This window comes from Anopheles cruzii, chromosome 3 (genome assembly GCF_943734635.1).
Source record: "Anopheles cruzii chromosome 3, idAnoCruzAS_RS32_06, whole genome shotgun sequence".
NCBI lineage: Eukaryota > Metazoa > Arthropoda > Insecta > Diptera > Culicidae > Anopheles > Anopheles cruzii.
In genome coordinates, this window is record NC_069145.1 from 50,481,546 (window position 1) to 50,497,319 (window position 15,774).

The 15,774-nt window shown below is 38.3% G+C and overlaps 1 protein-coding gene across 6 annotated transcripts; it reads right to left on the bottom strand.

The window, feature by feature from the left end:
• Positions 1-1,240: 1,240 nt before the first annotated feature.
• On the bottom strand, positions 1,241-15,112 carry LOC128271470 (mitochondrial glutamate carrier 1-like). Of its 6 annotated transcripts, XM_053009017.1 has the most exons (9): positions 14,944-15,106; positions 14,282-14,344; positions 6,438-6,508; positions 6,114-6,248; positions 5,210-5,359; positions 3,840-3,963; positions 2,785-2,996; positions 2,578-2,718; positions 1,241-2,491 (listed from the first exon to the last, which is right to left on the bottom strand). In XM_053009017.1, exons 4-9 carry the CDS (start codon positions 6,125-6,127, stop codon positions 2,341-2,343), a joined length of 792 nt encoding a protein of 263 aa, XP_052864977.1. In that variant the 5' UTR covers positions 6,128-6,248; positions 6,438-6,508; positions 14,282-14,344; positions 14,944-15,106; the 3' UTR covers positions 1,241-2,340. The 6 variants fall into 6 exon arrangements, with proteins under 6 accessions (XP_052864977.1, XP_052864975.1, XP_052864976.1 ...); XM_053009015.1 differs by lacking the exon at positions 6,438-6,508; XM_053009016.1 differs by lacking the exon at positions 6,438-6,508 and having other exon boundaries at positions 15,039-15,067.
• Positions 15,113-15,774: the final 662 nt, after the last annotated feature.

Genomic DNA, 15,774 nt, shown 5'->3' on the forward strand with positions numbered 1-15,774 from the left:
CATTATAAAGTTTGTGGCCGTAAGATATCAACACCAAAACGAGTTGATAAACGTATACTGAATATCTCCTCCACAAACCATTTACAATCCGCCTAAAATAAGGACCAAAAACGAAAATTAGAAGGTATACTACTCCCTTCCGTAGACAAATGTAGATGTAGACAAATCTGGCCTTGTTTTCAACAAAATTCCGCACCTAACCATGGCCAATACAAAAAAAGAACGGTATTTTACTATCTGCATGCTTTGAAACCTCGTTTACTGTGAGAAAAGCTGTTTTGGAGTGATGAATCTTTTGTATGATTCACCTCTCATTATAAGGATTTGAAATTTTCTGCTATAAGGGACCTGCATCATTATTAGGAAACAAATTAGAACATCATTATATTCCAGGGATACATTATTAACATGAAACTTACATGTTGGTGACCTTTCCTGGTCATGGTGACTCGAAAGCTAGTCAAAAATTGACGGAAGAAAAATCATTCAAGATGGAACAAGTCTTATTGGTGAAGATTTCCCCGCAACACAGGATAGTTCGACAACCCACAGCCAGAGGTAGTCATGCAGTATCTCGTGGGTGATAATAACAAAGTTTTAGGATACTAACATCTTTGTCCAGACCAGCCAAACCACTGAACACATGTGGTTATTCATGAACTTTGGAGTGTGCTTCAAGATCCCACTCAATTTAACAGAATTAGTTAAATCAACCAAACCTATCTATACCAAAATAATACATGAGGACTGTAGAAAAGGCCACATAACAAAACCAGGATGTTTGGCTACACAACCTGGGCGGAATTCTATGTATTGCGGATACTAATCTTGTTTTCGCCGAAGAGAAATTTGGCTTGTTCCAAATATGTTTGATCAAAATTTTTCTGTTGTATCAATCATCGCGAAATACATCAAAACTATCATTTACACATCTTATTTAATGATTTTGATTGATATTTGATTGACTGAAGTAAATTTTTCATCCTCGTATTTCAAAAAATCTTTTGTGTTCTTGAACTAAGAATATTTTCGCCATCTACTGTATAATGTAAATTGGATAATATCTTATACTAAATACATACATACATACATACATACATACATACATACATGCATGCATACATACATACACACATACATACGTACATAAATAAATTAATTAATTTAAAAAAAATAGATGTGTTGGGGTTTCGGATATGTGTTACAATAAAGGAATTAGATAATCACTAGCTTTGCCTGCCGGTGATAAACTGCTTTATTTTAACGTTTTGACCAAACGCCTAAATGCCGCGCTACTTTGTTGCGCTTTGCTTACGGTGTCTTTGCACATGTTTACTCTTCTATGGAACGATACCGGTAACTTTCACAAGCTGTAGGCAGCAAAGAACCAATAAATTGCAAAAGTATACGATGCGGAATATACTTGCGGCTTGCATAATCTATCTTGGCATATCCACGTCGCTTTGTGGCAACATCATTTTGTGTAAATTTTTTACTTCCAATAACCATGTTCCTCAAGGATGCCAAATTCATCAATATGCAACTATTGGGCGATACATAGCGTCACTATCGACTTTAACCTTGAACCTCCTCCGATTTGATTATAAGATCATGCATATAGCATCTATCAAGATCTTTTTATAGGATGCCATAGAAATAGCACTTTTCATCTTCGCGTTGTTTTTTATGCGGCGAGTGGCGGAAGGAGCCTGAATGTTTAATAGGCTTATCTTTTAGAATTTGCCTAACAAGGATAAAGCGCACAGCGTTTCATTAATGGAGCTGGAATCGACTTCTTTATAACAGCGTTAGTTCTGAGCGTATGGCAGTCGTAGCAGCATTGGATGTCGTAATTGCACAACAACAGCAAAGCCAGTGCTTGTATTGCTATGATGTTCATTCGTAGCGTGACTAGAGTTTCATCGAGCTACCTCGGGGCCCGGCTCTTCTCAGAGTACCTACGTTCCATGAGCCTAGTTTTACAGTTGTGATCCTTGTTCCTTGCATGGTCCTTGCAAAAAATTCCTTGTTATTATTTATTTTATTTTATTTTATTACATGAAATAAAATATCATCCATTGAGTAGAACCGTAGTTTTCACATACTTCACATGATGCAGTTATACTATTGCTAATATTGTCATTTTTTCATATTTTGCTATTTGAAAATCGTTTTTTATGCAATTTTTCATACACAGAGTAAGTGGTGTGCAATCAATCTTTCCGTTTCGTTTCGACGTGTGTGACAGTTTTTTTTTCCTTCACTTAGTGGCAAACAAACATGTTTCACAATACTTAGTAGCACAAGTGACTTAAACAAATTGAGTCATCGTCTTTAATTTTATTTGTTAGTAGCTTTCATACCAAGTAATGCCTCGGCGACCCCGAGAAAGTAAACCATCTGTGCGATACCGAACAGCGGCGCTATGACAATCATACGGCATAATCCTCCTTTGAAGAAAGCAGTTATCCCTTCGTGCTTGAGCGTTTTGCTGTTTAAAAAAATAATAATGGAAATTGAAAAAGACTTGTCAACATAATTTCATCTACGCAGATATCATTTTTATTTCCTACTCACCCGATACAGTCTGCGACTCCATTGAACTGCATTTCTCCTTCAACTTTTTTCAGAGCTTGCAGTCGAGTTTTGACGACATCGAAAGGATTTACAACAAGAGCTGCCATTGATCCAGCGGCGCAACCACTCAAAAATGAACACCTGTGATGTTTATATTATATTTTATTTACACGAATCATAAAAAAGGACTATGGTAAATACTATTACCAGAAAACTGCTTCATTACTACCATCATCGCGACGAGGACCAAGTGCATTTAAAGTTGCAAACAAAGGAAAATATACAATTGAAAATGATACATCACGTAGCATTGTAGCCCCAGTTCCTTTATACAGTCCAGTAATACCCTTCGCACGGATAAGTTCCAATGCTATTGATGTGGCAGAGACTTTCTGTATAGCTTGTCCAGCTTGCTTGGCCTAAAAGTTACAAATAATTTTAATACGTTTGAACAAACAGTAAGCCTTCCGTCTTTTAACATTTTTGTTTTTTTTCCAATTAACAGGTAATTTGTAACTGGGGGCCACGCGAAGCGTAAATAAGAGTGTAAAATATTTTTTTTCTGTCTGGGGACACGGTCCGTAAACTGTAAAACGTAAAAAACAATTTTACGTGAAATCGTTCAGCTTGTGTCAAAACCTTTGTACGTTACGTACGTATGTTTTATGTTTCACAGAGTCCGCTTAGGCACAAGGGTTTTGACATAAGCTGATCGATTTCACGTAAAATTGTTTTTTACGTTTTACAGTTTACGGATCGTGTGGCCCCAGTGTCAAATCGTTTATGCTGCGTGTGGCAGGCTTAAAATATAAACAACGTGGTCACCGAAATGTCAAACGTGTTTACATTCGTGTTTTTGGCCCGAGAAAATAGAAATCGAAGAGGTAAGTTGATTTCTGAATAGTTTATAGTTGAAATTTTAAAAAACATCCCAAATAAGAACTTACATTATCCTCTGCTTGTAAACAAACGCTCGGTTTTACTCTTTACGCTTTAAGTTTTACATTTTACAGAGTCCGCTGAGGCACATGACGTGAAATCGATTAGCATGTGTCAAAAACAAGCTAATCACGTCATTAATTTTTTTACGTTTTATATTTTACGGATCGTGTGGCTCCCCATTAACATTTTTGTTGAAGGATAGCAGATTAGAAAAAGGTCACGGTTTCATCGTTTTAAGAAAACAGTTTTAAACAAAACTAGAATATGGAATAGATAATATGGAAAAAAAAGAATATGGACAACAGAAGAATTGAAGGTACCTGTGTGGCAACACGTCCGGCATCTTGCATCTGGATTTTTAAAAGCTCCATTGGCGTTGTTATGATAATTTGGCATAAACCAGCCAAACCTCCAGCAGCCATTTGACGGGATATGGATAACGTTCTATCGAAAGATTAACACAAATTGGTGCATTTCATAATTAGTACAAATAAAACAATAGACATATTTGAGGAATTGTTCAACATATAATGACATAATGGAGGTTAATTTCTTCTTCTTCTTTGGCGCTTCTTTGTCGGTGTCAAATTCCTCCGTCGAAGCAAAATTGAGAAAAAAGACAACTCTGCGTTCGCATATTTGTCAAGGTTCGCATAGTTCGTATGTTTTGTTTTTTGACAGATTATTTGTGTTTACATTTGCAAGTTCAAGATCCATTGAGTTTTGATGCGAGAATTAAAACAGTTTTATGATGAATTTGTGTTTGAATTACAAGTAATAAATAAGTTAAAATTATTTTGCATGCTTGTGATACAAAAAAACCTTGATTGAGTAGTCATCGATTAGTTTTAAAATACACAAGGTGTGTCAATGTTTTCCCCCGAACGACAGGGCGAATACTTTTCTATTGACGTTCCGAAATTCGGCACATTGGTGTAAAAGCGTCGAAGAAGCGGTCGATCGGTCCGAAATTTACGCTCGCAGTGTGCAGTTCGCAGTTTGACTGCAGTTTGATTGCAGAAAATAGCGAAATATGAAAAACTTATTTCCAAAGTGATAGGTCTTCGACGGTACGATATTTGAAAATCTCATTTCATTTAAGTTTTTTTCCACCTCGATGGCTATGTTAAAAAACAGAATTGGTGTTTTTGGGGTTCTGAAAAGCCGCACGTCGTGCATGAGAAGCCAATGCACCCACAACGAGAGGTTGTTCGGTGCGGATTTTGGGCTAGTGGCACCATCAGCCGCCGTATGAATGAATGAAGCAGGAGCAGCCGTAACGGTCGATGGCGTACGCTACCGAGAAATCTTGGCTGATTGGCGAATTGCCGATGCCGAAATTGAAGCAGAACTTAGCCGACATTTGGTTTCAACAGGATGGCGCTACTTGCCATAAAGCGACAGCCACGATCGGTTGTTTGCGCCGCATCTTTTGACAATATTAATATACAATGGATAATATCAACTCTTCATACTTGCTCTTGCTGGGACACTGAGACAATATCGCATCAGGTTCTACGATAGTTGATGCAAGATGCAAAGTCGCAATATATGAAGCGATTGGCGCATTTAAAATAATAAAAATTATAAAAAAATTTCATAATTTTCCAAATTGATAATTAGGTCGAAATTTATCTATTCTAACAAAACGCTTTTTCTCAATGGACGCTCTACAGTATGTCGCACTTACCCATTTGAAGAAGTAAGATGGTGACGGAAGAAATCGTTCGCTGCTAGTTTGATAGCTTTCTCCGGTGTAATAAGCAATATATTTACAGCTGATCCTCGATACATGCCAAAGTATCCTTCGGCGCGATATGTTTTCTTGAAACAGTCAAGCCTAAAATTAGATAACCCAGATTTGTTATTTATTTATTTATTTATTTATTTATTTCTTTTATTATTTATTTATTTATTTATTTATTTATTTATTTATTTATTTATTTATTTATTTATTTATTTATGTAGACGACTGTTACATGGACGAAACATACAGTAAGAAGACATGAAAGCAAAAATATCACGACACTGATCAAGAGACTTATTAAAGTCAAGAACCGACGAGAAATTGTTATACGTATCGTCGTCTCTAACATAGGACAGGGGTAGAAAAGTTACGTCCAGAAAGGAGTGTTGGCGAGTCAATACGTGAAGTCAAGTTCTAGTGAACGTTGCCCACTACTTAGAAGGCAGCGCCTTTTTTAAATGTTGTAGTTGATCCGCGGGGTACCAACCAAGCCTAAGGACAGCGATCCTTCGGTTCCCGATACCAGCGTGACAGTGGCGTTGGCGCGGGACCAACAATTCCGCCCGTTGAACCGTTACAGGGAGCATCAGAGATTAACATTGTCTCTGCTGCAGTAAAGAAGAAGAAGAAAAAGAAGCATACAGCAAATAACACTTAGAAGGAAGCCGAAGAGTAAGATTAACAACAATTAACTCTAATGCAATCTATGGTATAATGTTCCTAATAAACTTTTATGTTCAATGAAAAGAAAATACCCAGCTCTTCAATTAAAGAACAACTATCGAATGTAATAAAAGTTCGCCGGATCGCCTGTTATACTACACTACTACTACTACAATAAACTTACATTGAGTTGTACATTTTTTCTCCATTTTTTCCTATTTGTTGATTTTGGAGACGAGTTTTAACGAGATCCAACGGAAATACGCAAGACACGCCGATTATTCCAGCAATACCACCGTTGATAATTTTGGGAAGTAACCTGGGAAAATTGATCGAACATCAAAGTTAATTTTAGTGAATTAAATTTAATTGATTTATTTTGTTGTATTATGTATTACATAGACAAGAAACATCGTTGCAATAAGTGACAAATAAATATTAAAGCAATGTCGTTATTATGTGACGAATTATATTAGAAGGTAAATTTCAACCAATACCTGGCACTTACACACTTTGCTATGATTCGTTGGTCCGTAAGAAACGCACAGATTTGGTTGAAGGTCTTTCCGACAGTCGCACCTGTTGAGTGTTGTAGAAGTCATTTAACGATCGGTGGCCAAGTGATGCAATAGCGACGCCATGGAAATCGTTTTGCGTCTTCGTGTAGTTCAAAATGAGTACTTTATTAACTAGAGAAGACACTACACGCCAGAGCAAGACATTTGTCTTAAAACCAAAACCAAATTATCTTATCCGTTCAAAATTTAATCCTGAGAGGGTATTCAAGGAGCTTGCACCAGTCTTACATTCCGCTTTTCATATTCTAATCTATTCACATAGCTTATTTTTATACGAAGTAATCACCGTTTGATGCTACACAATTCGCCCATCACTCACGTAAATTGGGGATTCTTTTCCAATAATTTTATTTTTTGAAAACCATTCGTCGACACGGTTTTGGTGTCGACCACGCTCTTCACACCGGTGTCGGTGTCAACTTCCTCCGTCGAAGTCAAAATTGAGAAAAAACACAACTCTACGTTCGCATATTTGTCAAGGTTCGTAAGACCTTAGTTAGTATATATATTACATACGTTCATTTGAAAATTGTCCCAATACAACAAAAATGAACTCGTAGCAGCGCCCTCTGGTGTCGAATTTAATAAGCAGCCTAGTAGTTTTGACGGATTGACAACAGGTTTTGATGATGATATTCACAATTCGTTTATCTATAGGTTTCGGTGTGGATTTACATATTTCACTCAGCAAATTAAATACGATGACCTTCATTTTCATAACCCTTGATTATTGTTTGAATTACCGAACCGGCTGCTGCCCCACTTTTGTCGAATAGTTTTGCAACATCATTGGTTGTTTCACAATTGAAACTCATATTAATAACCATTTGACGTTTTGTATCGGTTTTTTTGACACACAAATTTTTTGACACACAAAAATGTTTATAAAATTTGAATGCGATTTTCTACATTGTTCAAAGTATGTGCCATTGCTAGCTATACATTTCTCCTATCTCTCTGCTAAATCATGGATACCCAGACGGAAGAATTCTTCGACTTTTTAAGTAAACTAATTAGTCTTCCCATTTCGACTTCCTCGTAGAAAACGAAGAGCTCCTCAGCCAATACGTGTACCATCGATGAAAATGAATGATATTCGGGAAGAACCAAGTCTGGTGAATAACGCGGGGAGGGATAGCAGCTCCCATCCAAGTGATTTGATAGTATCCTGAAACAGTTCTGTTTTTTGGGGCGCCTGGTGCTTGTTGCCACGGGCCACTAGGCGCCCCCATTGAAACCCACTAGAATTGCATTTTGGTCGTTTTTCGATTAATGCATGGTTCAAATTGATCATTTGTTGTCGGTAGCGATCGGAATTAACGTTTCCATCAGGTTTTAGGAGCTTGTGAAACACCACACCTTTCTGTCCCATCAGAAAGTCCGTTTTTTGGAGTCCTTCGACGCTTTTTTTGTTAAGTCAAAACCGCCATTTTGAAGTTTTTTAAACCACTTAAAGCACTGCGATCTTCCAAACACAAGTCCCGACAAGCATTTGGTGCGATACCGAAGCAGTTTTCTTCAACAGGGGCAGAAAAATAATAATCCCCGCAAAACGTCATTTTCAGCACAAATGTTGGCATAGTTTAACCCTTTCAATGATGGGTTGCAAACCGAAATATTTTTTTCTTCGACCTGAAATCATTTACCGGGTATCAACACAAGGTAATGATGAATGAACAGCAAAACTGGGTAGTCCCAATCGGCAGGTACAGCCATCTTTTTAAAATTCCGTTTCTCGATGCTTCGACCTAGTATATGATTAGGACTGAAAACTTCAAACATCAAACTTCAAATTAACCTATGGAGGCAAAAAGCCGAGCCAGCACAAGATATTAACCAATTCTTTTGGTTCTTCCGAAATCGATTCTAGACGTCCTGGAGACTACCGAAAGCGAAACTAGAGCATAGGGTTGCGATTTGCTTGGGCCTCAAGAGATGCCAATGTACTGTGATGTTCGCCATAAATAAATTCAACGGTCAGCTGTTGACACGCTTTTTGTAGCGATAGAGCACCCAACGGTTTGCGGTGGTTTATCTGTCTCGCCGGACCAACGAATGTTCTCTTTACATAAGTTATTAGGCTTTGTTTAACTTTGTTGTTCTGCTTGACATCGACCTCCGACTTCGTCGTTTTATTTCGCTGTCTACTATGTTCGATTACTATGTTTACTTCCCTTACTTCCCATCCATCATCTGCTACTGGGACCCCCTTCGGCGGGCCAACGGTAACAGGGTAGAAGAACTCGTAACGGGTAGCACGTAGACTACCGGCCGAGCAACGTAACGCAGAATGTATAGAATGAGATAGTCTAACGACGGCCAACATAGAATGCGATTGTGAGAGTACGTACGTAGTTGGTCAAAGACGAAACCTAGGTGTAGCGTTGCACTAACACGACAAATTAGCGGCGTTATGCATGTGTTACTGCATGCACGTGTGGACCGAAGCAAAGGAACAGCTGTGAATGCTGACAGCGAAAGAAACCATCAGCGGTGGTTACTTTTTTCTTGTTTCGCCCCCCTTAGGGCCAGCCTTGTATGCGTCCCAATTTTGCTTGCGTCAACCGTCTTACAGAAATCAGCCAGTCTACAATTGCGCACGAGTCTCGCCTCCCAAGTAGGGTCGAGAACAGCACATAAATCCCCATTGAGATAAGAATCCATTTTCCTGCTTTCCACGCCGTCCCGTGGCCACCCGGAATGGAGCTCGTGATCATGGGCTAAATCTTCCGTAAGCCCGTCACGCGTCGTGTTAAAGCCAATGTCGGAAATTGTAAAACCGTGTAATGGCCGTGAAGCGCGTTTTACATCGCAGCAGACAGAGAACCTTCATTGATGAGAAGGCAAATGTTTTATTAATTTTCCGTTTCCGCACAAAATGCCGTAAAAAGGCGATCGGTGTAAAGACCAATTTCGGGTTTATGGTTTTTAATTTAATTTAATTTCCGACCATACCATGGCGTATGCGATTCCCGTTCGGGGTTGTATGCGGGGCCGAAATTGTATACAACTTTCATGATCAGGAAACAAAGTATCTTGGTTGTTCAGCGAATTATTAATGTCGAGTATTGTGCTGAACAAAAGGAATTCGCTACTTTCACGTGTTCAATTAAAGCATAAGCGGTTTAAGCACAACATTTATGCTGAACCTGTTCCAGCAGTGGAAACAAGTGAGAAAGTCCTTTTTCAGCTATGTAAAATTGTTATACGCAGTTGCAAAATACTTTGAAAAGTTCTCAAACCGTTTCCGACTGTTGTGAGGGGGACTCGGTTAGTATAAAAATGTATTGCAACATAGTAACTAAAAATAATAGTAATTGTGCATCTGTTTGTTACATGTGCACCACATTAACGTTAATTAACGTTAATTAATTATTGCTTGTTGCTTATTAGATTATGACTTTCAGTTATGTATAACTTTCAGTTTCCGAGAACGTTTCTGGTTAAAAAGAGTTTGCAAATGTTGACAAGACTACATAGCAACAGGTAACGAACAAAAGGAAACAAACGTTGTTATAAATTTGTTTGTTTCACATTTTGAGGCATTTTATTTTGGGGCAACCAGGTGGTTTGTAACAGGATGGCTAATTTGAAATCAATGAATGAACAAATAAAAAAACTTTCATTCATAGTATGGATTATATGATTGATAGATTGGATTGGATGGATGGATTCAGAAATTGTGGTTCTTGTGTAACAGAATTTCTCATGGAAGAATCTCCAACTGTTCATCCTAGAGATTGGTCAACCGAACCATTTCAACGGGTGTAGAAGTGATTCGAAAAAACAAAGCGTGAATACCCGTGCAGCTTTTTTGGACAAATAGCAATTTTTCATTACACTAGAGAAGTATTTACAAGTATTTTCACGTCTTCTTAACCTTGAGCAGTGTTTTTTTCTAAGTTCAACCTGTTCCCATACCGTTACGCAATTTCCAATATCCCTCATCGTACTTCAGTCACTCTGACGGCCCCACCTCTATGGATGGGGCCGTAGATTGGTCTTCCGACATCACAGAAGTTTAGAAAGATTGCTTACAGGCGATAAGCGATAAAAGGAGCCTGTTGGACAATATAATGGTTTCATAATTGCCGCACGTGTCTTATATAGGGGTTGTCTGCAATTCAACGTCATCGCAATATGAGTAGGCTAGACAGAATTCAATGCCAGCGGTCAGGAATGACGAGTACCCTCCTTCTAGTCGGACACGCACAGGATTTTGCTTCTTCTAGGCCACATGATCCCGTGTGGAGTTTTTAGTCTCCCATCGGGCGCCTCCCCAGGGGGCGGATAGAGGAAAGCCTCCCAAACCGGGTGGTACTGATGAAATGAAATAGTCAGGGCGGACCAAAAGCTAGATTGGGCGGCAGGCTAACTACCTTCCCCCGTAAAACAACCACAGTTCAGGAACTTATATCAAAGCCTCGAATAGAACGGACTCAACGATCACGACCATAGAAACGCCTACCGGACTACTCTTTAGGAACTTGGAATGCAAAATCACTTAATAAAGCAAGAGCAGTGAAAGGACTGCTACACCACCTGGCTAAGTATAGAATTGATATACTAGCCATCCGGGATTCATATTGGATTGGACATAGAGTTGAAGATAGATCTGATTATACGTTCTTCAAAAGCAGGAAACCTGTCGGGGTTTATGAATTTGGAGTCGCATTTGCTTTAAATGCCTAAAAACATCTGTTACATCATTTCGACCAGTAAACGAATGGATCTGTATGATCCGCTTTAAAAGTAAGCACTATAATCTGTGGTTTATTAACACACATGCCCCCACAGAGGAACAAGATGATTCTACTAACAAGAAGAGGAATTCTACTCCTTGTTAACCAACGCATACGACTCACTACCCGTCGGGATGTCAAGATCATGATGGGAGATTTTAGTGCTAAGGTGGGCAGAGAAATAACAGGGTGACACACCCCCCTATTATGGAATTCGAACAGTCGAATCGACTCGAGTTCTCGATCTCGAATGGCGAACACAAGTGCCGGGATCACGGTTTTCAATTAAAGCTGATTGCTAAAATATGTTAAAAAGCTTAAATGTGAAAGCTTGTCAAGCTCTTTGAGTACGAACTGTCATTTCTGGTGCATTTTTGTAAACATTGTACACACAGATACACATACTAGGTCTATACGTTGAGAATCGGAGTTTTTTAACACACAACAATTTGTTTATAAAATTTTTATGCAACTTTCTATTTAATTCGAAGTATGTGCAATCGCTAGCTATACATTTCTCCTATCTCTCTGCTAAATCATGGATTCCCAGACGAAAGAATTCTTCGACTTTTTAGGTTAACTAATTAGTCATCCAATTTCGACTTCCTCGTAAAAAAACGAAAAGCTGCTCAACCAATACGTGTCCCATCGATGAAAATGAATGATATTCGGAAAGAGCCAAGTCTAGTGAATAACGCGGGGAGGGATAGCAGCCTTCATCCAAGTGATTTGATAGTATCCTGAAACAGTTTTGTTTTTTGGGGACATGGAAGCCTCAGGCCACGGGTGACCAGGCGCCTCCATTTCAGAAAACAGGAACGGCATTTTGGTCGTTTTCGATCAATGCATGGTTCAAATTGATCATTTGTTGTCAGTAGCGATCGGAATTAACGTTTTCATCAGGTTTTAGGAACTTGTGAAACACCACACCTTTCTGCCCCATCAGAATGTCCTTTTTTTGGAGTTTTTGGACGCTTTTTTTTGTTAAGTCAAAATCGCCATTTTGGAATTTTTTAAGCCACTTAAAGCATTGCGATCTTCTAAACACAAGTCCCGACAAGCATTTGGTGCGATTCCGAAGCAGCTTTCTTCAAGAGGAGCAGAAAAATAAGAATCCCCGCAAAACGTCATTTTCAGGCACAAAAATTGACATACTTTAACCCTTTCAATGATGGGTTGCACACCGAAATAATTTATTTTTCAACCTGAACTCATTTACCTGATATCAAAACAACGTAATGAGTAGACCTAGTACACAGATAGCAGTTCAGATGTGCGTGTGATTCTTGCAAATTGAATTTCTCATCACCAAAATATAAACTACCTTTGAAAATATCACTATCTTTGCACGGCGCAGCATAAACAATACAAACTAATTGATAACATCAAAGACATCCTAACAGAGCGGCTCTTTCCGTTGCAAAAAGTTGACGAAAGCCGGTTTGTCGAATTCGAGTATCCGTTTGAAAACCATACTGCGGTGAGAACTCGATTGATCGAGAGAAAAAGTTCATCCACTTGAAAGCTTTCCAAACGGGAACTTGAACAAGTGCGCCGATAGCAAAATGAACTCAATTGACCGTTCGAGCTCTCGACTAGAGTTTCATAATAGGGCCTACAGTCTGCACGAAAACTCAAATGACAATGGGCTACGTTTAATAGACTTAGCAGCCAGTAGAAACATGATCATCAAATCTACTAAATTCCCCAGAAAAGATATACACAAACAAACATGGGGGTCACCAGACGGAAGAACATTTAACCAGATCGATCATATGATAGTAGACAAGAGAATATCCAACAACATACTCAGTCATTATCCCCGATCATTACTTGGTAAGATCACAATTTCGTTGCCAAATAGCACGAAACTATTATAATTAAAAAATAACTGAAGAGAGACCTAAGATGTACGACATCGAGAAACTAAAAGTAAGGAAAATGTCAGATAGATATAGAAGTTTAGTGAACCAAGCACTAAGTTAAAACCATGACCATCTCTCAGTGGAAGAAATGTGGGCACACATCGAAACCTCTGTCGTTGAAGCGGCAAAAGGGCTCTATTGGTTTTAAGCACAAATAAAAAAACAAAGATTGGTTCAATCAGGGGTGCAAAATAGCAGTTGACAAGAAAACAGCCAACCAACTAGAGCTAAGAAGGAAGCATATGATAATACGCGAAGAACTGCCGACAGACTTTGTACGAGACAGAAAAGAATCCTGGCCGACCGTCAATTAGAAACAATGAATGCTGACTTCCAAAACAACAACACAAGACGAGCCTATAAAACCGTAAACATGTGTAAGAGGGGTTTCACACCTCGTACAATACTGTGTAAGGACGCAGAGGTAAATATCATAGTAGACATAGCAAACATAAAAGAAAGATGGGTTAATTATTTCTCAGAATTTACCAAACCCCAATTCCAACATAACCCCAACCCCATAACCCACCGGGAAACTACCATAAATAGGGACGAAAACTACGAAATCCCAACAGAAATAGAGGTAGGAACGGCCATAGCCCAACTCAAAAGTAATAAAGCTGTTGGTATGGATGAGATATCCGGGAGAATGAGAATTGAAGCACCTTCCAATTGGCAACAAATTATGCAACAAGACTGTGCATATTTGACACAAATCGAACCATCGGAAACATCTTAAAACAAATTTAAAATTCACGCAAAAAAAAACGATTTCTTTTAACCAACATAATATTATAATATTATAAAGTGAGCTATTTGTACGAAACCAATAAAGCTAAGTACGAGACGATAGAAGCAGCATTTACATGCATCGTAAATTGTCATCTGACAAACAGATTGTTGCCATCTGACCGATACGATGACCGATTGTTGTCATCTGACCTAAGTAGGTTGTTCGAAACAAGTTGTTGCCAAGAGCTTTATACGCTAGATCAAACTAGATAGACGGTTATGACATATCTTCGTCATCGATGGTCTGCTGTCCTGGCAAATGCTGGCAACTTTTTTTTCATTGTCACATATCAATTCAACTTTCAAACTACTTACGCGAATTGTTTGGAGTTGCCGGTTCCAGATGATACGCTATTGTTGCTAACCATGGTGAAACAACTATTAAGCAAGAAAACCATTCAATTAGGTTATCGAAACACTGTAAGCTTAAGAATGTAATATCTTTTAGTTCTGAAGGCCAACAAAAATGAAGCGATTGTTATGTACGTACGAGGAATATATAACAAGCTGATTCGAATTGATTCAGTAAACACCTTCTGCGAAATCATCTGATATCAAGCGATATATTGTAGATTGATTTAAGAAAAAAAAATATTTACACTGCCACTACTTTTAGCACACACACACACGGCTTTGAATAAAGGTTATTCGCAACATATTCCCTTTTCGTGACAGAATAGACTTTTCTAATAGCGGTGTTCGAAAGTATACGTACGAATACATGGTGTATTTGCAATGCAGTGAACTTGTTCTGTGAATAAAAGGCCTGATAATAACATGACTTAATTCAAAACCTACGAACATAAATGGCAAATATCGCTACATTCAAATTGATAACGTTATGGTACGAATGCCATGGTTTACATAACTTAGTCAATCATAAGATCATACTTAATAGTGTACATTATGATATTTAAAATTGCTTATACGAATTCGTAAACAAAAATATTTCTTCGTGGTAATTAAAATTTACTTACAAAACAGTCGACCGTCAGACAAACAGTACAACGTACAAACAGTCAAAAAAAACCGGCAATATATCAAGCGACACTGCTCACAATAACACACTTACGGTAGCGAATGAACACAGAACAGCTGATGTGAATTAAACTCTGAAGACAAAGTCGACGGTCTCCCAATATTTATGTGACGTCGATCCTTAGAGGAACAAATTGATATAGGCTATTTTTGATATTGTGCAGATCTTTATGTGTTTTGGCAGGGTCACTGTAGCGAGCCTGCAAATAAGATCCTCGTGAAAAAATTTTACTGTCCATGTTTAGAAGAAACTGCCAGCATACTTCATTCTATAACTCACGAAAATTATGACTCAGGTAGACATGTTTATCAACGCATAATTATATACCGCAACTCTTGATAAAATAATAATAGAAGCGTAAAATCGGTAATCCGTGCCTCTAAAATTAATGAAACAATTGATGGGTTTCAAACGCTTGCAAAATTGAACCAAATCAGAAGGCATGCGTGCGTACTCTGCGTATGTGCGTCAATTTATCATATCAATATGCATTCATGCAAACAGGGTAAGAGCATAGAAAGTAAAAATATTAAAAAAAACAGTTTACTTTGGCTAAAAAAAGCAAATAAAACGATGATAACGAGAAATGAAGGCAGTTTGCAATGTATGCTAAAAATATTGTTCAATAAATCAGGACGTAGTATTTTTACTCAAATGAACGGTTAAACCAAAACTACGTGACAAACAATGTTATCCCGTATGGGAAACCTGTATGCTCGTACATGCATACAGATGAACGCAAGCATGCATACAGCAGTGTCGCAAGAGA